This window comes from Acomys russatus, chromosome 8, assembly GCF_903995435.1.
Source record: "Acomys russatus chromosome 8, mAcoRus1.1, whole genome shotgun sequence".
NCBI classification, from domain to species: domain Eukaryota; kingdom Metazoa; phylum Chordata; class Mammalia; order Rodentia; family Muridae; genus Acomys; species Acomys russatus.
In genome coordinates this window covers 50,496,388-50,522,958 of record NC_067144.1, presented here as the reverse complement: position 1 = coordinate 50,522,958, position 26,571 = coordinate 50,496,388, and the positions used below count along the sequence as shown (strand labels likewise).

General features: G+C 37.9%; 1 protein-coding gene across 1 annotated transcript in view; it reads right to left on the bottom strand.

Annotated features, from left to right (window-relative positions):
• The window catches only part of LOC127192808 (1,4-alpha-glucan-branching enzyme), a 115,476-nt gene that overhangs the window by 44,491 nt on the left and 44,414 nt on the right, over positions 1-26,571 (bottom strand). Inside the window, exon 2 of the mRNA XM_051150134.1 lies at positions 24,846-25,015. Within this exon, the coding sequence (XP_051006091.1) occupies positions 24,846-25,015 (170 nt within the window). The remainder of the gene's footprint in view (positions 1-24,845; positions 25,016-26,571) is intronic.

The following is a 26,571-nucleotide window of genomic DNA, read 5'->3' as shown; positions in this document are numbered from 1 at the left end:
ATTCCTGTGACCTTAGTTCTTTACTACAATATTAAACATAGATCATAAATGATAAATAAACTTTTACAATGGAAAAAATGGGTAGATAAAAGAAATAAAACAGTTTAATTTAAAAGAGAAGAAAATAATTGTACTTCATATCAGTAGTAATGTTACTTGAGTCTAAAATATCAAAATAATAGTTATAATTTAATTATTAAAATATATTTTTGGAGCGAGAAGAGAATCTTAACAGCAATGGCCCATAAGCACACATAGGGATGTTCGATGCAGTCAGGGCTGGGAGTACAAAAACCACAGCAAGATGCTGTACTCAAAACAGGAGGCTACAGAGAAAACAATAGATGCAAAGCAAATGGAAAGATGTGGAAAAACCTTACACTTCAAACATTGCTACTTGAAATGCAAAGCAATGTAATTCCCATGGAAAACAACCTGGAAACTCACTCCCCCAGGAATTCAGCTCAAACGTATAGGTAAAAGTAGGTTGTGCTGATTAATGCTTTGTCAATGTAATGCAAGCTACAGTCATCTTGGAAGAGAGAACCTCAGATTGGGAATTACCTCTATCAGACTGGAGTGTGGGAACGACTGTGGGGTTGTGGTGATGTTTTGTTTGTTTGCTTCGTGACTGGATGATGTGGAAGGACTCAACCCACTGTAGGCAGTGTCTGCCCTGGGCAGGTAGCACTAGGTTTTATAAGAAAACAAATTGATGCTACTCTCGCCTAAAGTCTCAATAGGATGTCCTCTCCTCTGACCCACTTTCTTGTTAAGTAAAGTTTTTCATGGTACGTATCCCTTGGACTAGTGTTTTGATATAAGTGAGTATATACCATTTGTCTCTTTTTACTTCTGGGTGAACTCACTCATTATGATAATTTCTAGATCAATCCATTTGTCCACAAATTTCAGAAATTCCTTGTTTTTAATAGCTGAGTAGTATTCCATAGTATAAATGTACCACAGTTTCTTAGTCCATTCTTCTACTGAGGGACACTTAGGCTGTTTCCATGTTCTGGCTATTATGTATAAAGCAGCTATGAACATGGTTGAGACTTTAGGCAAAGAGTAGCATGGAAGAATAAGGAAATAGTAGGACCCACAGGGTCCTGGAAACCTACAAGAAGAACTTTATGACAGGTAGATCTGGGTCCTGGGCTCCTCCTCAAACTAAGGCACCAGCCAAGGAGAATATAGGCATTAAACTTCGAACCCCTACCAAGACCTAGCCGACGAACATGATATTCTCCACCGTTGAGTGGAGAGTGAGATCTGACTCTCACACAAACTCTGGTGCCCCTTTTCTGACCACGTCTCCTGGATGAGGAGGCCTGGTGGCATTCAGAGGAAGGATAGCAAGTTACCAAGAAGAGACTTGATATTCTAAGAGCATATATAGGGGGAGGAGGTCTCCCTCAATCACAGACATAGGGGAGGGGAGAAGGGGGGAAGTGGGAGGGAGGGAAGAATGGGAGGAAACAGGAAGGGCTAACAATCGAGAAGTAATATGAATAAAATAATAAAATGAAAAAAAAAAGAAAATAAACTGAGTAAGCCTGTAAGCAGTGCCCTTTGTGGTCTCTGCTCCTGCCCCCCCCCCCCCCAGCTTGAGGGGCTGTGAACAGGGCATATAAACTAAACAAATCTTTTCTTCCTCCAGCTGATTTTGGTCATCATGTTTACCACAGCAATGGAAAGCTAGGACACAGATGTCTACATGAAGCCGTACATATATAGTGTGCGTTGTAATAGAACAAGTAGTAATCAAAAAGTAAAAACAATCAAAACATCTAAGAAATGATCAAAGAAAATGATTTGTAATATATGTGGTCAGACGGAGGAAATGGAAACTAACACACAGTACAATGTGGAACCCTCTAAACACAAATGATATTAATGGAAAAAGCCAACCATAAAAGATGTATATTACACACTATTTATACAAAATACTGATGGTAGGCAAATTTACAGGCAAAATGTATATTATTATTGCCTGAGACTGACAATTATAAAATGTCACTTAGAATGTATACTGGGTTCCTTTTGAAGTACAGAAAATGTTTTAAAACTGAGAGCAGTGAGTATTGGACACACCAGTTTTTAATTATATTACAAGGAGGGGAATTGTATACTTTAAATAGGTAAAATGCATGCTATCAGAATTGTCTCACATTGGAAATATCTCAATAAAACTGTTAAAAAATAATTCAAAAGCAAAGCTCAGGTAGCCTTTGTTTGTTTTCATTGATCTTTGCAGTGGACTCAAATCAAGTTCTGTCAGAGATATTGTAAAGGAAAAGGCCACATAGGGAGACATATAAAAATTTTAACACTAAGAAGATAGCCTGGTCAATAGGTAGAATAAAAAGTCAAGTTTGATGGATAAAGACGTCTTTGAAGAGAAAATGACTAAAAGTTTAAAGGCTTGCCAAGGTAGAGCAATTTGAGAATTTAGGGCTACAGGGAGCAGACAGAACCATTTGAAGCAAAAACAAACACATATAACTATCTTTCCATCAGGAGTCCAAACTAGCTATATCACCAACAGAAGAATACAAAGCTAATGACAACGACCGAAGAATTTATCTTGAGCTCGTTTGGGGGTTCAAGCCTTGAAACCCACACTTAGGAGGCTGCAACAGGATTGCTAAGAATTTGAGGCAGCCTGGGCTACAGATGAGGCTTAAGCCAACCTGCATTATCAAGTGAAAAGGTCTTATCTCAAAATAAGGAGTTGGGGGATAAAAAGAAAACTGAGAATAAAACCAACAACCAAAATCTTAAATACTAAAGGGAAAGTCTAATGACCTTCAAAAACCACACTGCACCCTATGTAACAGAGTAAACATCAGAGGAAGAGAAAACACAAAGAACTGTAGCTCCAGGATAGTCAAGTAAGAGAAGTTACACATTTTTTAAAAGATGTGTTTATTGTTTATTAAGTATACAGTGTTTTGCCTGAATGTAAGCCTGCATGCCAGAAGACGGGACCAGATCTCATTACAGACAGTTGTGAGCCATCATGTGGTTGCTGGGAATTGAACTCAGGACCTTTGGAAGAGCAGGCAGTGCTCTTAACCTCTTAGCCATCTCTCCAGCCCAAGAAGTTACATATTGATGTCTCCCATGCAAACAAATAGTACTGATGGGGTCAGGGGAGTGGAATTGGCAAATATAAAAAAATACTATACACTTTTTGTTTTAATGACTGGGGCAAAGGTTCAGAGTCTGTCTTAATACCTAAAGATACAGGAATAGAGTTTTATTATGATAAAAGAAATAATGAAATTATTACAATGGCAGTAAGTAGGATGCCCTGGTGACCATGACAGCAGTAGTAGTTATGGATTCTCCTTAGTGCCTGACATTCAATATCTGATCCAATTATCTCTGAAGCCCTATACAGAATTAGAATTTCCATTTGATGGATAATGAAGCCGGCCCAAAGAGTGAGAGTAGCAAAGCCCAAGTCTCAGAGCTCCTGACAAAGCCAGGACCTGACTCCTGTTAGCCTGACGTTGTTCCAGTTAAAATGGATAAGAAGCAGTGTTTTGTGAGTATAGTTGTCAACAGGAGACACCCTGTTCTGGCCTGGCCGATCTGCCACACATGTACACACAGACAGAAATATGTATGAATAAGTAATAAGGTAGATCTTTGAGATGAAAACGAAATAGGACAGAACTGAAGGAAGGATAGCCTTTTTTTCTCACATATATTTAAGGAGGGAGAGATGTGGCAATTCTGTATACAGAAGTGGGAAGCAACACTGAGGGACCTCACAAAAAAGAGAAAGTAAACACAGATTTACAGTCAAGGAAGCAAAGTTATAAAGGAGTTAAGCATCGATCTGTTATACCATTTTATATTATCTTTTATAAGTACATAGAAATACAGACAGCTTCGAGGGGGGACACTTGGCGGCTGAAATGTTGCCTTTCAGACGGCTTCTGTCTTCTCTGATATGTCAGACTAAATGTTATGATTAAACAGAACAAAGACATGGTGAAATAAGAGAAGAGTTCAGGAGAGAGTGATAAAACTAAAACAGATATGTAGCAAATGAAGAAAGTGGAGACAGAAGCATGCAATCAATTTCTGTGCAGTTGACCACCACCAATCTGTACTGTACAAGCAGCACTTCATAAGGCCATATGCCTTTCCCCAAGACCCAGAAGAAAAGTTTGAGTTTGGTGTCTGAAATGCTAAAGATCTTTAGAGCAGGTGTCATAGAACACCAAGTTTGAAAAGACATCAAATGCTCAAGAGCAAAGTAAGGAATCTACATAAGATCAAAGAAAAGAAGTCAGTAGTCATGACACAGCAGTGTGGATCTGGAGGTCTTAGCAGCTGGGACTACATGGATCAGGGAGTTTTAAAAAAAATGGCCCACCTAATGATAGCTCTTTTCTTTTTTTCAAAATAAATTTTGATAGAGATTTCCATTTAAATAACAGTAGTTGAAGTTACCTACACAAGACCTGCATATGGTCAAAGCAGTCAAACTTTCAGCATAAATGGGAGAACTCGAGCCCCACCGCTTACTAAGGGCCCTTGGTACTTGGTAGATGCTGAGGGACAAGAAAATCATTCTGTTTGTGATGATATTCCCATTGGCCAGGTTCCCATGCTCTGTGGGAAGCACTAGTAGGTCCTGGTAGACTAAAAAAAGAAAAGAAGAAAAAGGAAAGAAAGACAACAGACATGAACTTGAGAGGGAAATTTGTTGGGAGATTATGGTGGAGTTACAGAAGTGAAATGGGGGTTAGATTGATCATATTTCATTTTGGAGATGTGTAAAGTTCTTGAGAAGGAAATTATAACTTTTAAAAGAAGAAAAAGAGGATAGCCAACACTTTTGTTCAATTGTTCACTAGCGGCCTTGATTCTCATCAAAAATACCTCAAGTGCTATTCTTTAGTCCTTCATCTTCTTTTACTAGTTACTCTCACTGATGCATAGATTGATGAGTGACAAGTGATACACACTGCTATTATAAGCTGGAATTTGGAATATTGTGTCATACAACATACTGTTGTAAAACTGACTACAGCCAACTTGAGTGACTGTTCTCTAGCTGAACTCCCCACAACCAGCCTGAACAGTGGAAGAATCTCTACGTTCTTCTAACTGTAAGGAATCTAAATTCGGGGACCTAGATATATGCATTTTGAGATCCATTAAACATATCACAGAACGTCACACATAATTAAGAAGTCACCAAGTATCAAATAGAATAATAAAGCTCAATTTTCTATACCAAATCAACACCATATTAACCTATATGGGTAATTAGAAATTTAATAAAAAAACAGGACAACAAAAACCTCAACTTGGTTTTATAGGTTATCATAAAGCGTATTCTCCTTATACATTAATAATATATGGAGCATGTATATGTTTATCAAATTATATAAGTCCCTTAAAAGCATAAAATGTAGGTGGTTATTTCTGTTAACATTTCCAATTAATCTGGTCCCTTATCAAATCTGTATACCCAAAAATAGCAACAACACTAAATTAAGAACTACACAGCTTAAGTGTATTCATTTGTCTTTTAAGATGGATTCTTAATATTCTTTGTTACAAATTCGAAAATAGCATGTAAAATATGTAGAATGTATATGATAGGTATAAATTATATATATATATAAATTATGTATGTACATACATCATATTCATTTAAGGCTTCTACTCAACAAAACAATCTTCCAAAACACTGAACAACCTGTTTAGACATTTATAAAAATGCTTAATTGCTTACATATGAACACTAATGGCATCTAAAAGAGACCTCTATATGTGATTTATCCATTTAGAACATAACGTAGAATGTAATTCATTAGACTATGTTCCTTCTTTTCTGAATTCCAAAATCCAAGAAAAATGAATCCCTTTTAAATGAACCAATGTGTTTATTAGGTCCGTGGGGTGTAAGAAAACTTCAATTGCTGCTCTGTCATGCTGATAGAGGCATAAACTCTCACGTTAAACTTCTCTCTTTGTAGTACAAGTTTCAATTTGGATTTTAAAAAGCTTGAGGCCATCATTTTTCACATCTGTTTCCACTCCCATTTCAGAAATCAGAGACTCAATTTCAGGAAAATACGGTCAAGTTACGTGGAGGCTTAAGGTGTTCAAGAATGAGACCAACTGTCATTAAAGGTAACTCCATTAAAGAAACACTTTAACTATTTGCTATTGGGATTTTTAGCTTTTATTTTGAGAAATAGATATTTAGCATAAAATAAGATACATAGTGTTGTTTTCTGACTTACTGATCAAATTCATGAAATTCTTAAATTTGAAACAAAATCATGAACATGTTTCTGTAAGTATAGCCAGCTACTAATAGTCTGCCTGTCTCTGGCCTCTCACTGCCACAGTATTAGTTTCCCAGGTTTGGGGCTCAGTCTTACTGCACCAGTCTTTGATCAGACTAAGCCTCCTTCGGCTTTTCAGCTTTTCTTGAGCACTGAAGGATACAATATAGACATAATCAGGTTGAGTATTCATTATCCAAATAAAACGCTTGGTGCCATAAGAGTTTTATATTTCTACTCTTTCATATTGTAGAATATGTACATTTAAAAAAATATGTTAGTAATGGGACACAAGTCTACATACAAATTCATTTAGCTTTTATGTATATCTTATTCACTTAATACAAATTTTAGTAATTTTTATGGTTGTTGTGCAGCTTCCTAGTGTGAAATTTTCTACTTGTAGATGTTGGTGCTCAAGTTTTGAATAATGGAGTACTTCATTCTTCAGATTTGGGACTTGGGGATTAGAAGTCTGCAGTCCATAACCGTAATACTCCAGTGACAGTACCATTAACCTCAGCTTTCCCTGGGCCACCCTCTGTTGCACAGAGCACAATGGACCTCTGAAACAATAAGCTGTCATTCTCTCTAGCACTCTGTAGATTTGAGCTCTCTGAAGCTGCATAGCACTGTGGTGGTATAAATGAAAGTGGTCCCCATAAGCTTAGACATTTGAATACATTGTTCCCAATTGCTAGCTGGGAATAGAAAGTGTGACCTAATAAGTGGAAAAGTATCACTGAGGATGTGGTTTGAGGTTTTAAATGCCCATGCCAAATCCAGTTTACCTCTACTTCTGGCTCCTGCCTGCTGCCTCCTAGCCTCTTATCTCTGCCTGCTTATAGATCAGATACAGAAGTGCCATCCCTGCCTGTCTGCTTCCATTATGGTTACGGACTCCACCCTCTGAATGTGAACAAGCCTCCAAATGAATTTTTCTTTTATACGTTGCCTTGGTCATGGTGCTTTGTCACAGCAGCAGAAAGGTAACAAAGATACTATGTTAATCACCAACTACTACAAATAGAAGCTTATGTCATCAGGGTTGAGAAATGCATTGATCGATGGGTATAATGGTGCGTCACGAGAAATGTATTAAATACTATGTCCACTTAGCAGCATTATAGTAGAAGGTTCTCCTTTGGGACCTGTGGCATAGGTTTTTGGCCTGATTAAGTGTGCCAAATATGGATTTGATCTCATGGACTAGGACTTAAGTTCAATCAGAACATAGTTGTTTACTATTAGGATGTTCCTGTGACCACTGGTGGGCATGTGTGGTCAGGCAGTCATTATTTTAGTTTGTGGGGTTTTCTGATGGGTATGATTGATGATTACTTCCCTCCCTTGATAACTAGAATGTCAGCTTCTAGCAGGATGAAAGCTAGACAGTAGTGATGAAGTGTTCAGGTCAGTACCAGCTTGACTTGACATACTAGATGACATAATTATGTGCTATCTTTAGCAATAGGGTCTCCCTATTAAGTTCCAAAGGGCAACTAATGGCAGCTGTAGTCTCTTGCAATGTTTAGGGATGTATAGAATCTCACTGGCACTAACTCCACAATGAGTAGCCCATTGTACTTTGTATTTGTTAGCTTCTGCTATCTAATAAAGACAGGTTGTCCTGTTATAACATAACCCCACTTTTAATTCTTTGTGTGTTTCTCTCTCTCTCTCTCTCTCTCTCTCTCTCTCTCTCTCTCTCTCTCTCTCTCTCTCTCTCTCTCTCTCTCTCTCTCTCTCTCTCTCTCTCTGTGTTTGTGTGTGTGTGTGTGTGTGTACAGATATACGGAAGCTTCTACAGTGGTGGGATTCCATGTCTTTTTCAAAAGGTCTTTAGTGTTATTTCAGAAGTATTTACTTTTATATTAATATATAATGGCTTATATGTTACTTTCAAGTCAATAAATATGCACTAAAGTAGAACAAGCCAAGTACTTCACATAAAGGCAATAGGAAAGATACTTTGAAGGCATGTGAGGAAATAGCCAGATTCTACTCACTGCATCATATACCAAAGGTATGAAATAGTTAGCTCATCTGATGACTCCCTTGAGAAATGACTGCCTCTTGGGCAATTTCACAACACAGAGAAGGTAGAAAGTTGTTTGTCCTGCACTCATTTGGACACCCCCATACTTGGACACTCGGAAGCCACTGCAAGTAGAATAAGCCTGACTACCGCTGGTGCTGGAGGTGAACACTGGAATTGCTTATCATGGAGGATAAAAGAGTTACAGAACTGTGGAGGTGTTCATTCAAATTGTAAAGGAAAAGCCAGAGTAGGCAATATCTGGCAAGGTCTGGCAACCTGCATTAAGTCCTTCAAAACGTAGTCTATGGAGGTTTCAGGGGCCTGAGCCAGGCCCAGGTCTCTTCCTCCCGGATGCCTATGCATACAGATATAGAGCTCGCAGCTTCTTCTCAAGCACCATTTCTGCCCATGAGCGGCCACGTTTCTTGCCATAGTGATAATGGACTAAACCTCTGAACCAGTAAGCAAGCCGCAGTTATGCGCTTTCTTTTCTAAGAGCTGCAATGGTCATGGTATCTCTTCACAGCAACAGAACACTGGCTGAGGCAGTAACCCTGTAAGGGTAACAACAAGAAATACCGAACAAGAGTGGAAACACCCACACTGAAAGCCAGTGTAACCAACTAATAGGCTGGAACACAGATGAATGGAAAAGCAACTTGCTGTCGAGTGATTCCCTTGACTTGCTGGCCACCTCAATGGCAGTTACTCTTCCATACCTAACTCTCTGCTGTGATGCATGGAGACCTTGGAAACAATGAACTGAGATAAGCTACTCCTCACTTCACCATTCCCACAGGAATTACGACTAGAGCCATGGAAAACTAAAATGACCTTGTTCAATCCACTGATTACATAGAGAAAAAAAAAGTAAAACTGATATCACTTTGCCCGGAAACCTTACTCTTCCATCCAAAACATTCATAAACTAACATCATAAGGATTAAGAATTTTCTTTACCCTATAGACTACATTATTCATAGCATTCATTTAAACTTTGGTAAATTTCAGAAAACAATAAAATTTTGTATGAAAAACAATTTACCCTGAAGGTACTACATAGAAGACACCATGCTAAAAGCACTCAGATGCCAATTCTCATTTGATCTTACTAGCAGTCTAACATTGTATACAGCAAGTCTTCCTGCAAGGCGGATGATGGAAGTGTAAAACAAAATATAGTACAGATGAGGATAATCCATCTGCTTACAACAATGATTTCCAATTTTCTGCACGCCTAACATGAACATGCTTTCTTACTAAGCCTCTGAGAGTGAATGAATCTCAATCTTCATTGAGAAAAGATTAACAACTCTATAATGTTGCAATTACCTTCAGGGTAATGATGGTATATTTACAGGAGATTTCAGCTTGTGATTCCTCATCCTGTGGAGAAGAGGAAAAAGGAGAACAAATACAGACTATTTTCTATAGAAGTCATTCCTTTCAAAATGAAATGAAAATTGTGGGGAATAGGCTTAGCTTTTGACAGAGTTTGTTTTGATTTAATATGTACAATTAATCTGAGATACTTTTGTGCTGCTCAGCATGGCCTGACCATAAAAAAAATAAAATAAAATAAAGTTTTAGTTCCCAAGTTTGATAAAGCACTCAAAGCAAAAGTACATAAAGCAGGAAAAGAATAAAAGGTAAAATAACAACTTCTGACTTTGGAACCTCAGACTGCTCAGGTAAAATTCAGGTATGAGTTGATGGGCAAGAATCCGTAGGCCTGATCAGACTGCAACAAAGACCGTCAATCTTACCACATCACTGTTCCTCCTGCTTTTGTCAGGTAAGCAAAGGGGTATACCTCAGCATCTGGTTAGAAGAAGAAAGTCAGTTTTGTATCCTAAAATTAGAAGATGTACAGCCAGGGTGGAGGAAGGTATTAGGAGAAATGGTGCTTTGCTGCATGCCCTTCTATATGCACCATAGCTTCTTTTAAAGACTTGGACTAATAATAACAATGAAAGCGCACCAGGGAGTATGTCTTAGGTATTCTAATTTCATCTGGTAGCCTCAAAGTAACTTGGTAAAGGACAATTTGTAAACTGGCCAATGTATGTGAACAATATGCAGTCTTGCATATGTACTTTTATACTTTAATAACTTCACCTGTCATGCACTGTAACTTAAAAAGACTAATATTCATTGGAGACTGCCAAAACAAGAAGCTAGTCTATTGTTTTTCAGGGTTTCTCTGTGTAGCCTTAGCTGTCTTGGAACTTACTCTGTAGACCAGGTTAGCCTGCTTCTGCCTCCAGAGGGCTGGGATTAAAGGCTTGTGCCACCACACCCTTGGTGGCTTGAATGTGTTTGGCCTAAATAGATTCATGTATTTGAATGCCTGGCCTTAGGGCATGGCAGTATTAGGAGGTGTGGCCTGGTTGGAGGAGGTGTGGCCTTGTTGGAGGAAATGCATCACTGTGTAGGCAGGCTTTGAGGTCTCCTGTTCTCAGGTTCTGCCCAGTGTGGAATCAGGGCCTCCACCAGGTTACCAGGAGAAGACAGTCCCTTTCTGCTGCCTGTGGATGAAGATGTAGAACTTTCAGCTCCTCCAGCACTATGTCTACCTAATGCTGCCATGCTTCCCACCATGATAATAATGGACTGAATCTCTGAAACTGTAAGCCAGCCCCAATTAAATATTCGCATTTATAAGAGTTGCCTTGGTGATGGAGTCTCTTTATAGCAATGAAACTGTAACTAAGAAACCAACCAATAACTAAGTAATAAAATTCTTTCAGAAACTTTCTTCATAGCTTCACTATAATATTTCAATTAAAATATACCTTTTGGTGACTAAACTTTATGAAGAATTCTTATTAAAGACAAGTCCTGAACACCAGTTAAATACAAACTAACGATAAATTTAATTTAAGATTTTTAAACCTATTTCTAACTTAAAGAAAGGTTAATGCAATCTACTTTTAATTAAATACATCTATAGCAACTTACTTCTAAATCTTAAGGTTTTTGGAACCCAATTTTTTGTGATAAGAATATTACTAAACCTCATCTGCATTGAATGACACTCTCCCATTCCGTAGGCTCTCTGAATCCATTATCTCTCTCATGGGAATGAATGCTTTCCTGTGACTGATGATGAATAAGATATATAAGACAAATGATGCGCTCTTTCATTTAAAAAGACTAAAAAGGAAATTCACGTCAGTCTCCTTTCTGCCTAGTTTCATTAAATTCTAAATACAGCTATTCTAAGAGATTTTCCCCCTAGCTCAGTTCAGTTTGAAAAAAAAATTTCTCATGTATCATTTGAATCAATTATAGATTCTCTAAAAATATGCCACAAAAGCTTATTTTCAGAAATTTTAGCTTAAAAATAAATGCGTAACTTATCAGCAAACTAAGTAATCATAACACATAAATGGTAATCAGAAAAATATACAATGTATAAGTCTCAGATAACTAGTTTTAGCATTTGTTCTTACTTTAGAGCATGGCTTGAAACATGTCTTCTTGTCTTAGTTACTTTTTAATCTTTGTGAGGAGACACCATGACCAAAGCAACTTATAAAAGAAAGCATTTAATTGAGGGGTTTCCTTACAGTCTCAGAGGATGAGTCCATGAATGTTATGGCATCATGGTAGGAATCATGGCAGACATACCTCTGGAGCAATAGCTAATACATTGGGACAATAAACTAGAAGTGGGGAAGAGATGAAGGGAGGGAGACAGTAGGAGGAGAAAAAGAGAGAGGGAAGGAGGGAGAGGGAGAGAAAGAGAGAGAGAGAGAGAGAGAGAGAGAGAGAGAGAGAGAGAGAGAGAGAGAACAGAGAGAGGACAGAAAGCTAAATGAGAACAGTGTGTGCTTTGGAAATGACAAAGTCTAACCCCAGTGACACATTCTTCCGATAAAGCCACACCTCCTAATCCTTCTGAAATAATTCCACCAACTGTAGGCCAAACGTTCAAATATATGAGACTAAGAGAGCCATTCTCATTTAAAACCCTCACATTTACCAAATTATTTCCTAAAATATCTTAATAAAGATTGCTTTTACAAATGTATTTTTCAACTAAAACATTATATGCTGATGCCAACAAATACTTAGAATATGAGGCAATTTTCAAACTGTTATTATTAGATGAGGTTATCATTCATTGACACTCTTACTAGATACGAACATTTTTACTCTCATTTACATTGTATAATTTCTAATAAATAGCATACTATCTGGCCTATTGACAATAAACTGTGATACCTAAGATGAAAAATAGTACAATATGAAGAAGTTATTGAGTTGTCCATATGCTACTAGTTTTTTAGTTAAAGGATATTTAAAGCATTTAGCTTTTCAGATCTTTTTAACCTAAGAAGAAAGTAAGACAAAATACATTTAATAGGGTTTAGGTGCATAAATAATCTTATGTAAATTGCTTGACAATATTTAGATGCCTTCAATAAATTAAGATAAAGCTAGTAGTTTGCTTTTGTGGAAGCCTGAAAATCATTCACTTTTCAATATCAGATACAAGGTTAGCTGCAGTTTATTTTAATAAAGTTAATGTGAGCCAATGGACAGGACATTCTCCACAGTTGTGTGGAGAGCAGGGACTGACTCTGACATGAACTCTGGTGCCCCATATTTGACCTTCCCCTTGGTGGGGAGATCTGGTGGCACTCAGAGAAAGAATAAGCAGGCTACCAAGATGAGACTTGATAAGCTGTGACCATATAGTGAGGGAGGAGGTCCCTTTCTGTCACAGCCCTAGGGGAGAGGAACAGGGTGAAAGAGGAAGAGAGGGAGGAAGGGAAGGAAACAAGTGATGGGATAACAACTGAGATGTAATCTAAATAAATTAATTAAATAAAATAAAGGTAATGTGGAAGAAGGAAAGTAAGGAAGAAGGGAAAAACTGGAGGTATCAGTAAATATAGGGTCGCAATCTGCACCTCATGAACCAGGGTCTGGGAGCCTGTCTTCAATAAGACAAATAATGGGACAAGTTAAAAGTGAAAGGCAGAAAAGGTAGACTTACACACTTTGGCCACATTAGCAAGAGGGACAAAGAGATCCAGTGATTTCACCCCCAGTTCTACCTATTATCTTCACAGGAAGGAGGCTTTACCCAGAGAGCAAGGGAGACAGGAATAACCAAGCAGTCTGGCCAAGGTCTGTCTCTCTATCCACCAAAGCCTGAACTCCACAGCTGTCTCCACCAAGGTCAGGCTCTCCTGCAAGGTGTTCATATAAACTGTATCATCTTTCTACAGTGAGCAAGTTCCTCCTCTGGTAAAGAAGTTCTTCTGCAGATGCCCCGAAGGGCTTCAGCTCTTCCTTATCTGAACTGAGCACTCAGGAGTAAATGTTAATTTCTTATGGCTCAGTTCTTTTATTTTTTCTTTCTTTTTTTTATTAAATATTTTTACATATACATTTATATTATTACACATATATACAATAAACTACCTATAGCAAGAAGAACCATGACACAATCAGTAAATATATAAATGTTACAGTCTTAGTGTTTTGGCTGTTTGTACTTGGTAGTCTTGAAGAAAACATCTTTCCTAATTTGGTGCATCTAAAATTCTGAATGTAAATCAATATCTACTATATCTCCTCATTATCAATTTAAAACATCTATCTAGCCCTAAAAACATCTTAACCTCTAAACAAGTAAGCTTAATTGTAGTCTAGAGGAATCTCCATTCTGGATATCAAGCTGTACTATAGAGCAACTGTAATAAAAACAGCATGGTACTGGCATAGAAATAGGCTGGTTGATCAATGGAATCAAATTGAAGACCCAGAAATAAATCCACATACCTATGGACACTTGATTTTTGACAAAGAAACCAAATCCATACAATGAAAAACAGATAGCATCTTCAACAAATGATGCTGGTCTACCTGGATGGCTACATGTAGAAAAATGAAAATAGATCTGTATTTTTCATCGGTATAAAACTGAAGTCCAAATGGATTAAAAACCAAACCAAAACTGTCGGTTTACAGAGGAACCAATCCACCAAGCCAGAAATAAAATCTTTCTTCCTCTCCGTCAAAAACTTAAACTAACAAAAAGGGCTCTGATGGTTTCTTCCTTCAAATGTCATTTAGGGAAACCTGGATACTATGCTAGTTAATCTCAAACTCTCCAGGCAATGAATAAATATCTCTAAGTTTCTTAGATGAGCTCAGAACCCTGGCTCCTATATGATACTGTTTCATAAAGATTTTGTCCTGGCATCCACTTCCAGACCTAAATAAATTATTTGAAGCATTACTAAAGCATGTTCAGCCTAATTGAAACCCCTACCCTCGTGGTGGTTTGAGACAAAGTCTACTTCTTATACGAAGAAAATCAATATCTACTGCCTAATGCTATCAAGAAAGGAGGTTGCTTGTAAGAAGCTAAGGTGAGCCAGCGCTTCTCTGATGATCCATTCTGCCAATAGCGTCCCTGCTAAACAAATTCCACAGCCCAAAAGGGCTGGGAGGGTGGGGGGATGGGGAAATTAGAACAGAGAAGAGAAGGGTGGGGAAAAGGCAATAACCAAGGAAATACAAGAAAATGTCAAATGTATGGTCACAGACAAATACACACACACACACACACACACACACACATATACACACACACACATATACACACAAACACATATACACACAAACACACACACACACATACACACACAATAGCAAATTTTCATGCAGTATTATTCACAAAGACAAAAGTAAAAACCATGTTGATTTGTTGATTCAGGAAGTACATAAACATATCAATTGGCCTTAAGAAGAAATGAATTCCAGGGGCTTAGTATATATCACAAAAATAGATCTTCAAACTTAATACTAAGTGAAAGAAGCCATACATAAAAGCACCATGTGTCACATGGAGAGGGAATAGCTCTGTTGGGTGGGTGGAGTAGTATGAATAACAATGTGCTCTGTAATTAGACCATAATAATAATCATACAATACATTATACTTTGTTAAGTCTAGTCTTGTGTCAGCTTGACACACAAAATATAATTATCTGAAAACAGGGAAACTCAATTGAGAGAATACAGCTGTAAGGCATTTTTTTAATTAGTGAATGAGGGGGGCAGGTGGTCCTGGGTTCTATAAGAAAGCAGGCTAAGAAAGCCATGGTGGGGGCAAGCCAGTAAGCAGCACCCCTCCACAGCCTCTATATCAGCTCCTGCCTCAAAGTATCTGCCCTGTTTGAGTTCCTGTCCCGACTTCCTCCGATGATAAATAGCAATATGGAAATATAAGCCAAACAAACTTGCAGCAACAGAACCTAAGACATACATACACTTTAAACTGATTAATTTTATGTTCTGAGAATACCACTCTACACTGATAAGGTTAAAAATTAAGATTAAAAAATAGAGATAAATGTTAAGCATCCAAAAACCGAGTGAAAACTAAACTGTCTCTCTCCATGCTTACCGGGCAATGACTTCTTGCATAAGTACCTCAGTGCTTAAGCACATTCATTCTTGCTAAGAAAATAGTTATTTTGAGGTTCCTAAAGAGCACATTAGAAGTATTTCAGCTACTAGTGTACAAACCCCCAGGATCACTGAATCTTTTTTTTTTTTTTCCTGAAATCCATCATGAGAGGAGGGGCTTTGGAAATCTGAAAACTGATATATCCACACTTTCACATGAGAAACTGCCAAAACACAATAAAATGGTAGTTTATTTTTCCCCCATAAAAGTCTATTCATGTTTTAAAACGTTTTCATATTTTTAGGAAAATATTGATAAGAATCAACAACGTAGTTTATATACCCAATGAGACTCTATTCGAAAAAAATTAAATTTTCTTTTGTGAGTGGTTATCAATTGCTGATAGCTTCTGGGTTAGGGATGAGGGTGGGCTAATGTTTTCTTTCCCTTTTAACACTGAGGCCCAACCTGGCTTAGACCTGTACATGCTGCCACAGTCTCTGCAAGTCTCACTGAGTGTACAAACCACACTTAAGGGTAGGCCCCATGCTCAGAAGTAAATGGCCAACACAAAAGGAACTCAAAGATATTTTGAAAAGATTTTGTCTCACAATGTTTAGCCTGGGCATTTTTCTTTCCATACAGATATTTTGCTTATTATTTTATAGCTTCTGATTTTACTTTTATGGATTTTCTGTGTGTTTAACAGCATCTCTAAGTGTTTTGTGTATGTGTATGTGGAGGGGGGAGGGGTATGTGTGCCTGTGTATATGTGCGTGTGTACTTCCCCCCCCCACCTTGGCTTTTTTTCTGTTTGTTTTGTCCTATTCCTATGCAGAGTTTCTTTGTTTTGTTTTGTTTCGCTTTTGTTTTAGAAGCATGTTTGTATTCTAGTGAAAGAAAGAAAGGTGTGGATTTTGATGGGTATGGGAAAGGGAAATCATAATCAAAATACATGATATGAAACAAAAACTATTTTCAATAAGAAAGTAAAATGTGAAGAATTCAAGCCAGGAGTAGAGAAAAAGAAAGTGAGTTTGAGACAAGATTGAGATGAGAACCCAGCTACAGCAGCAATTCTCGGGGCATCACAAAAATGACCAAAATGTCATTTGATGCTCTGAGGCTAAGGACCTGGGGGAACATGCTGCCCACCTTTAACAGGTAAGCTGCATTTCTATAAACCTTTCCACAATGCAACATGATACTAAGACTTCTGCTATCTGTGGCGTAAGAAATGAAACACCAACAAATTAAACTGGAATGTTCTTAAATGTCTATCATGAGTGACAGTTCCTTCATTCAAGTTAAGATGAATAGCTGCATTGTTGTCAGGAGCCGGAAAATGTTGGTCTATGTCAAAATCTGTCAAAGTCGTGGCTAGATGTGACTATTATAAAATAGAACATCACTCCTTTAGGAGAGCTTCTAATTTAATAAAAGAATACTTTTGTGTGAATAAATGGTGACTTTAATAAAGTCATTCTGATAGTCAAAACTGTTAAAATTTCAATAGAAAAGCTACTAAAAATTCATTTTTAAAGTTTACAAACTTTAGATACAACTGAAATATCAAATTTTAAAAACTAACAGGAAGTTCCATCTTATCCACACAGCATAAATTTTAAGAGGATTTTTATAAAAATGCAATGTGATGATAGAAAATTACTACTTATGTCATGCAGTTCAAAATCTCCCTTCTAGCATTAAGGACTCTAACAGCAATCTTCTAAAATCCTAGGAAGGATGCGTCTCCACAAATGTAATCCCATTAAGCATTCCAGCAAGACTCTGTGATCTAGCACAACTGGGGTCTAAATCTGTACACAGAATGGAAATATTAGTTAAAACGGGACAAGGAAAATACACAAACATGGATGAGTGTGTTTATGAATTACACAAACCTCTTTAACTCAAAATATAAACAAAAGCATATATCAACCCATCTTCTGATGGAGGGCTCTATTAGTTTAGATCTTCTATAAGCATTCTGAACTACCTTCATTTACAGAAACAATGAATACAAAACAAACTTCATAGCTTCCAGTTTTATTTCAAGTAAAGTGGAATGTAAAGCTCATGAAAAAAAAAAAAAACAACAGCATTTAAAGTTCATTTAAATGTGTATCTTTTTCTCATCTCACCTACACATAATTTATTTCTTGCAAGTTATCCTTCTTCAAACTTTCCTAATACTTGAGGAGCTTATTGGCTGTCATACTCACAGTTCATCATTTCATATAATATTATGCCTCAGAATTATAATGAGAAGAATTGTCATTCATGGGATGGTGGCTAAGAGGAAACATTCATTTCACAAGATGCAGGAGGTAGACGCGGACTGCATGCCTGTAACAGGAAAGAAGAATACACTTCCGTGCTCAGTGTTCTGTGGGCATCACGACTTGTGTCTGTGAAGCAGAAGCAAATTCACTAAATCTAATAAACAGAAGAGGGGCTCAAGATCCCACATCCTGTTGGAAAGTGAGGGGAAGTACTGAAAACTTTGCACAAAGTGCCTTTGCGCTGATTGCTTATTTTAGAGTCGCACACATTACAGAGCCCATTTCTCAGCAGGGACACTGTTTTGGTAAGCAGTACTCTAAAGCTCTTCTGGCCTAGCTTGCAATTTGCCTCCCCTCTGCTGAGCAGTTCCCAGAATAGTCCTAAAGCTCTGCTTTATAGAAACTTCAAAACTCCAGTAAGCGAACTGAAGGTAAACCATGTAACAATGCACAGAAGTTTCAACTCATGGGGAGTTGAAAATGTCTACCAGGCAAAGAACTCCTTTGAAGCTCCATTGGAATCCATGAGTGAGAAACCAAGAAACTTCTAAACATCTAAGCAGAATACTCTCCTGCCTATCCAACCTCCTTCCTTAAGAAAAACAAAAATAAAAATAAAAAAAAGCAAACAAAAAGCAACTCATACTCAGAGACAACATGGAAATCTGCAAAGTTTATACACAAAAATGCGACTATTATCTGGTATATATATATATACAGGCATGTGCTATATAATGACATTTCAGTCAATAACTGAAATACACTAGCAACTGTGTTCCCTATGAGAATACAGTATAGTGATTTTCATAGGCCTCATCTAGACAGGTACATTCCATGGTATTCCCATGAAAACAAGATAATAAACAAAATGTAGGTTGTATTCTTACCTTGAGGGGACAGGTGCCCTCAATTTACTGAGCATCTCTATAAAACAGAATTCATACTCCAGACCTCATTGACATAAGGCTGGTCTGGATTGTTTGAGTAATCAAGGCAAAGGGCAAATCACATTTGACTGCTACATCAAAGTTGTTTAGAGCCACCCCAGGACTCTTCCATTGATCCCACCTCCACGCCCCAGGAGATCAGTAATGTCACAAGATGTTTCTCCATTATCCTGGATTCTACATGGAATCGAACAGAAAACTAGGAATATGGCTACCTCAAGATCCAGCTGTTCCACCCCTTGGAATATACCCAAAAGATGTTCCACCACACAACAAAGACATATGCTCAACCATGTTCATAGCAGCATTAATCATAATAGCTAGAATCTGGAAACAACCTAGATGTCCCTTAGTTGAAGAATGGATAAAGAAACAGTGGTATTTTACACTACGGAAGACTACTCATCTATTAAAAGCAAGAAAACTTTGAAATTTGCAGGCAAATGGATGGAACTAGAAATAATCATCCTGAGTAAGTTAACCCAGACCCAGACAGATATACATGGTATATACTCACTTATAATTGGATACTAGCCCAACAGAGATGTCCCCTGAAAGTCTTCACTCAGCAGGAGATTGGGATAGATGCTAGGACTTCCACTTGGGACTCCAGGTGAGAGAGGTAAGGGAGAATGGGGAAATAGAAGAATCCAGAGGGTCCTAGAAACCTACAAGAAGACCATTAAGGCTAGTAGATCTGGATGCAGGGGGACTCCTCAAACTACTGTGGCAACCAAGGACAAGTCATGCAGTAAACCTAGACCGCTCCCACCCCCCCAAATTCAGATCTAGCCAATGGACCGCTCATTCTCCACAACTGTGTGGAGAGCAAGGACTGACTCTGACATGAACTCTGGTGTCCCCTATGACTACTTCCCCTTGGTGGGGAGCCCTGATGACACTCAGAGGAAGACTAAGCAGGCTACCAGGACGAGACCTGATAAGCAGTAATCATATGGCAGGGGAGGAGGTCCCCTTCAGTCAGAGACCTAGGAGAGGGGAATAAGGAGAAAAAGGGAGGGAGGGCGGAACGGGAAGATACAGTGAGAGTTTAATAATTTAGATGTAATCTGAATAAATTATTTAAATAAATTTGTAAAAATGACCTATCCAAATAAGAAAAAAAAAGGATAAGATTTATTTAAAAGGCAAACCAAAACAGAATCTGTTGCATTAGGGGAGGGGAGTGGTTAAGTAATGTTTTTAATGATATATTTTGAACTAGATTATCATCATCAACAAACTTCTGTGTTTTATACTTGTGCTCACTTGCTACTCACACACTCACTGAAATAAATACATGCATGACTGCTTCATAAATTTGTCTCTGCTCTGACTTTTATAAAGATTCCATTCTTTCAGTGTGGGAGCTGGCATCCAGGGCCTCCAGAGGAGCCAAGCCAGCTCCCTTAAAACTATGGCCCAGATTGAGCTGTTTTTGTTGTTGTTTGTTTGTTTCACTTTGTTGTCTGGAGACAGTATCTCACTAAGTAATACAGATAAACCACCAACTTTCCATCAGGAATCACAGCGCCCAGCCCTTGAGTGACACATGTAGAGACCTCACAGGGAGACCATGTAATGATGGGCAGAAAAACAATTTATCTTCCCTCTATTTACTAAAAATTAATTGGTTTGATACTTGAATATCTCTAAAATGTTGTCTGATCTTGATGCTTTTAATCACAATTTCATTTCCATTGTTATCCTACTGCACAGTTTAAAAAATTAATGGAAGCTCATTCACTAAATCTGATGACACTTATTTCCTTAAGCATTAAATAAATTTTGGTTGATCAAAAATCATTTGGGTAAACACCATTTCCAGGATATAGAAAGCATTAAAATTAGGCAATATATTTTAACAAAAGGTGGGATTTTAGAATCAATTCAACACAAAGGAAAAGGTTAACACAGGACTTCTTCACATTAAAATATAGAGAACTAGAGAGCAACATGGATCAGCCAGTAAAGGTGCCTGCCACCAAGCCTGACAACCTCAGTTAGATCCTGGGTACTCACATGGAGGAAGAAAAGAACAGACTCCTACAACTTGTCCTCTAAGCCAAACACACACACACACACACACACACACACACACACACACACACACCACACACACACACACACACCACACACACCACACACACAAACCACACACACACACCCACCCACACACCCACACACCACACACACACCACACACACACACACACACACCACACACACACACACCACACACACACACACACACCACACACACACACCACACACACACACACACCACACACACACACACCACACACACACCACACACACGCCATATACACACAACACACACACACAACACACACACACAACACACACAACACACAACACACACACAATTTAACAAAAAATGTATTTTTTTGAAATGTGACCCACATAGCTTTAATTTCACTTTACAAAAGGATTTAAATCATTGTACTTTTAATAGTAAAGCATTAAACTTAAATAGAGTGCTTAAAATTTTTAAATCTAATTTTCAAACATCACTGGTAGTTTTAATAAATCAACATTTGTGATAACTATATTTTGATAATATACATTTCATAGTTTATTACATATATTTTGATATTTATAAAAACTATTCTATATGACAGAGAATAAAATACCAGTACCTTTTAGTTGAACTGCTTATAGTACTTTTGAGAGTGAGAGTGTTATAAAAAAATTTAACTTTTGTGGGCCAGCAAGATGCCACCAAGCCTTCAGACCTGAGTTCAATCCACAGAACCCATGTAGTGGAATGAGGGTACCTCCTGCAAGGTACCCTCTAGACTTCACAAACATGCATGCACAAACATACAAAACACACATAGAAAACAAACAAATGGGAGAAAGCCCATCCTAACTTGAATACTCTCAATGAAGATATTCTCAATAAATATTCACAGTGTAATAAATGGAAATAAAAAAAAAAAACAAAAAATATGAGCATTCGAGGTGTGGGGTGGAGCATAGCTCAGTTGTAGAACACTTGCTTAGTATGTTTAAGGCCCAAAGTTCAATTCTCAGAACTGAATTTTTAAAAAAGTAAATATTAATAAAGATCAAGTACCAAATGCAGGTATTGGGAAATTGAAATGAGGTTATTTAATGTTACTAAGAAATGGAATTTTACATTAATTTATTTTCGTTAATTTTATTGGTTTATTAAATTTAATATTTAAAACTGTTATTCAAGTCAGTCACTAAGACATTTTTAACTAAGTTGAAATAAATTCTGAGTCTGTGAATCTACTCTTAAACTGACAATTTTGTTAAATCAAAATATGTGATAAGTATTTCTCATGAAAAGTCAGCATCTGTGATCATATTTGCCATAATGAGATTTCAAAGACATACTTTAAAAAGGAGAATAAAAATATCTGTTAATGAGTTTTAAAACCAATATATGTTCAATTGATAATGCCTTATACATTGGGGTAAATAAAATATTATAAAATTCATTAAAGTGTTCTTATGCTTCATATTACTACTAAAAATCTTGAATTACATGGGGGTGATGAATTTTATTTCCCTTGGACAGCACTGCCATAGCTAAAAACTAAAACTTCTAAATTCTTTTTTTTTTCAAGACAAGGTCTCATTATATAGGCCTTGATCTAGAACTCACAATGTAGCCCAGACTGGCACCAAACTCATAAAAATAAAAAATAAAAATAAAAATAAAATAAAAAAAAATTGCCTACCTCTATCTCCTACCTGCTGGAATTAGAGGCACGCTGTAGGGAGTGAGTCAAGTTTTGAGCTAATGAAGTCTTGAGTATTGTTTGAAATGAGCCAGTCATGTCAAGAATGAAGGCCTCAGCCCCATGTGAAATTGGCTAGGCCTTCCCCCACATGGGGAAGGTTCAGAGAAACTGGCAAAGACTTCCTCGGATCTGAACATAAATGTTGGCAATGAGTGCAAGTATAGTGCTTCCAACAATAGACCAATGCGTGTAAAACCTAGCAACGGCAGCTTCCTCCTCTTGTATGACTGCAGCCTGAAACTGCTGCCCTCCCCCGCAGAAGCCTCTGACAGCAACCAGTTAAGCCCTGGCCTTCTGTTGTATACAACAAACATGCTGAAGTTCCAAGTTGCTGCTGTAGGTGACACCACTCCATAAGAGTGTGCACAGCCCACCTGACCCCAGCTTTTCTGTATCTGTGTTTCTATCTTTTCTTCATCCCCTCCCCACTCCAGTCAGGATTCCAGACCCAAGCCTCCTAGGTCCAGGGAGCTTGTATGAACATGTTTGGCTTTGGTTAATTCTTTAAGCAATAACTTACATGCAGGAAAATCTACTTTCTATATATAGTTCCATGTAGTATGATTAATACATGCAGTCACATAATCACTTATGGCGATTTGAAAGAGAAATGCCCTCATAAGCTCACATCTCTGGACACTTGGGTCCACAGTTAGCAGTGTTGCTGAGGATGTTATAGAACTTTAAGGATGGAGGGAGTACATCCCTGGGGGCAGGTTTTGGAGGTTCACAGTCTCACCACACTTCTAATTCATTATCTTTCTCCCTTTCTCTCTCTCCCTTTCTCTCTGTCTCTCTCCCTTTCTCTCTGTGTCTCTGTCTCTCTCTGTCTCTCTCTCTCTCTCTCTGTCTCTCCCCCCCCCCCTTTCTCTCTGTTCTACCTGTGGTTGAAGATGCACACACTCAACTACTCTAGATACTCACCTGCTGTCACACTTCCTCTCCAAAAATGGGCTCTACATCTGGAACTGTAAGCCAAATAAACCCTTTTTCCTGTAAGTCATTTCTGATCATGGTGTTTTGTCACATCAGCCAAAAGAAACTAATACACTAGCACATACCTATGGTTTAGAACACTTTTATCATTCCAGACAGTACCCTCCTACCCTCATCCCCTGACAACAACAATCTATCCCTATACATTTGGCATTTCCAGCATGTGTAGAAAGAGATTAATACATCATGCAAAACATTTTATCTGACAACATCAAATATCACGTATTAAACCCCTTTATAATACTAAAGATTACAATCATTTTCATGTTTCATTTGCTGATATCAAAGACTTTTTGACAATGTCTGTTTTTTTTTCCAGTTATTTAACTTTCAAAATAGAGTGTTCTTCTTTCTTGTATTATGATATTTGCTTATCCTCCAAGCATAAAGCATAGCAGGCTATCTTACAGGTTTTTGTGTTCCTTCTAACCACTAGACTAAGAGGCTCTATTTCTTGACATTGTACTCTTTTCATAGTCTTAATTCTGTCTAGTGTAAATAATAGTACAGATGACAAAAGAAAGGAAAGATGAAGATGACAAAAACAAACAACATCTCAGTGATCAAGGTCCCTATAAAGTAAATTCAATGTCAACATTTACTGAAGATTCAAAAGCCATATAAGACTACAAAGGATCCAAGAAACATGACACCGGCTAGCCACTGCAAAAGCTCATAGACTATCCATGCCAAACTTTCAGCAATACTGTTTGTCCTTCTGATCATAACATGGCAACAATGTTGAGTAAATTTGTCATACTCTTTCTTACACTATTTTCCTCACATCCTGTTATTTCTTATGCATTGTATACCAGAAAGTAGAGTCAGAAATATATGTACTATATGATAACAGAAGCAATTATAGCACATGAAGTAAAATATTTAGTGAATTCTGTAACACTAGCTGGAAAGTCAGATAACCATTTGAATCATTAATATTAATATAATTAAAAATGCAAATTAAGTCTTCATGACAGAAAAATAAAATATTAATATCCGCAATGCTTTCAAAATACTCACTGAATTCTCCAGTAAGAAAAACTCCTTCTGCTCCTGGGGCCCATTCTTTGCAGTATATGCCACCATCAGTACATCTGTGGATGCCAAATGACTCATAACCTCTGGAGAACTTGTCGATACCACCTTCATTCTCTCCGATGTCACGCAAAACCTGGCTGAACTTCTTATACCTTTGAAAAAGTACAAAAGAAAGAAAAGAAGTTAGAAATTTTGCCCTCCTATAAAAGAAGTCAAATAGTCAAATCATATAGTCAAATCAGCAAGAAAATAAAATTACTCTACAGCAGAGCTTCACGAAATTTTCCTGCTATAGGGCAGAGGTTTTGCCAGCCATCTGGTCCTTTTGTCACAGCTACTCAATGTGTCTCTGAAGCATGAAAGAGGCCACAAATAATATGTTAATGAAAGGCTTGGTTGTTTCCAATAACCGTGTATTCACAAAAACAGGAGGTGGCAGGTCTAATCTGACCTGTGGGCTGTAGTTCGGCTAGCCTTACCCTAAATCATCTGACCATGGAAACAGCCATATCATGTCACATCACAAAGGCCAGAAAGCATAGCGTGAAACTGAAAAGCCCCAAACAGATAGGCACAGCAAGCACATAGTTGCTCCTGATCCTCCTCCAGTTCCCCGGGATCCCAGGATCATTACTGATGGATGGAAAAATAAGTAAATACAACAACAAAAGCCCTACTTGCTTTCATGAAGTAACCTTTACATCTGAAGCAAACTTGGAAAAAGAAACTAGAAAACTAAAGTAATACACGTGAGGAAACCTGTCTTCGTCTTAGTCAGGGTTACTAATATAATGAAACACCAGGACCAAAAGCAGCATGAGGAGGAAAGGACTTATGTGGTTTCCAAGTCATTGTTCATCACTGAAGAGGGTCCAGCAGGAACTCATCTAGAGCAGGAAGCTGGAGGCCAGAACGGATGTAGAAGACATGGAGAAATGCTGCTAACTGGCTTGCTCAGAGTAGTTTGCTCAGCCATATAGAACCCAAGGGAGGCCTCGCCCACAATGTGGGGCTGAGTCTGCCCCACATCAATTACTAATTAAGAAAATGCCATATAGGCTTGCCTACAGCCCATCTTATGAAGGCCATTTTCTCAACTTAGGCTCCTTCCTCTTTGATGACTCTAGCTTATGTCAAATTGACATAAAACTAGCCAGCACTCAGATCTTTCATGTAAAAAATACAGGTACCACAACTGCAAGACGAATTTCTTTATGGCATCTTCTGTAAATCTGGGGGCGGGGGGTGGAGAGATAATACATTACCAGCAGACAGTATGAAATTAGATGGAAATACATAGAGAATATACAAAATCTGGCAAGCTAACTGGTGGGAACAAGCGAAAGAAACTTATTCTAAGTAATACTATTTTGTTTAAAGACTCCACTTGATCATACTGAAACACTAAGTTCAAGGTTCTGCCTTAAGGGAGCTGGGGACTTCCCATTAGCTGAACAACTTCAGCTGTAAGGAAACACTTATCTGAGTCCAGCCATCTCAAGGACAAGTTGTAAGGAGACAGTTGTCTAAGTCCAGACATCTCAAGGACAACTACTCCATCTTGCTGGCCAGTCAAACTAAGTTCATAGTCTCAGCATGAAAAGTCCCTTGCTCAACCCCGTATGTCAAAATACAATTGGGCAATGCTACAGCCCACCCCACTGCCCCTTGCTTATGGTTTTATGCGTTAAACATGCTGTACAACGTC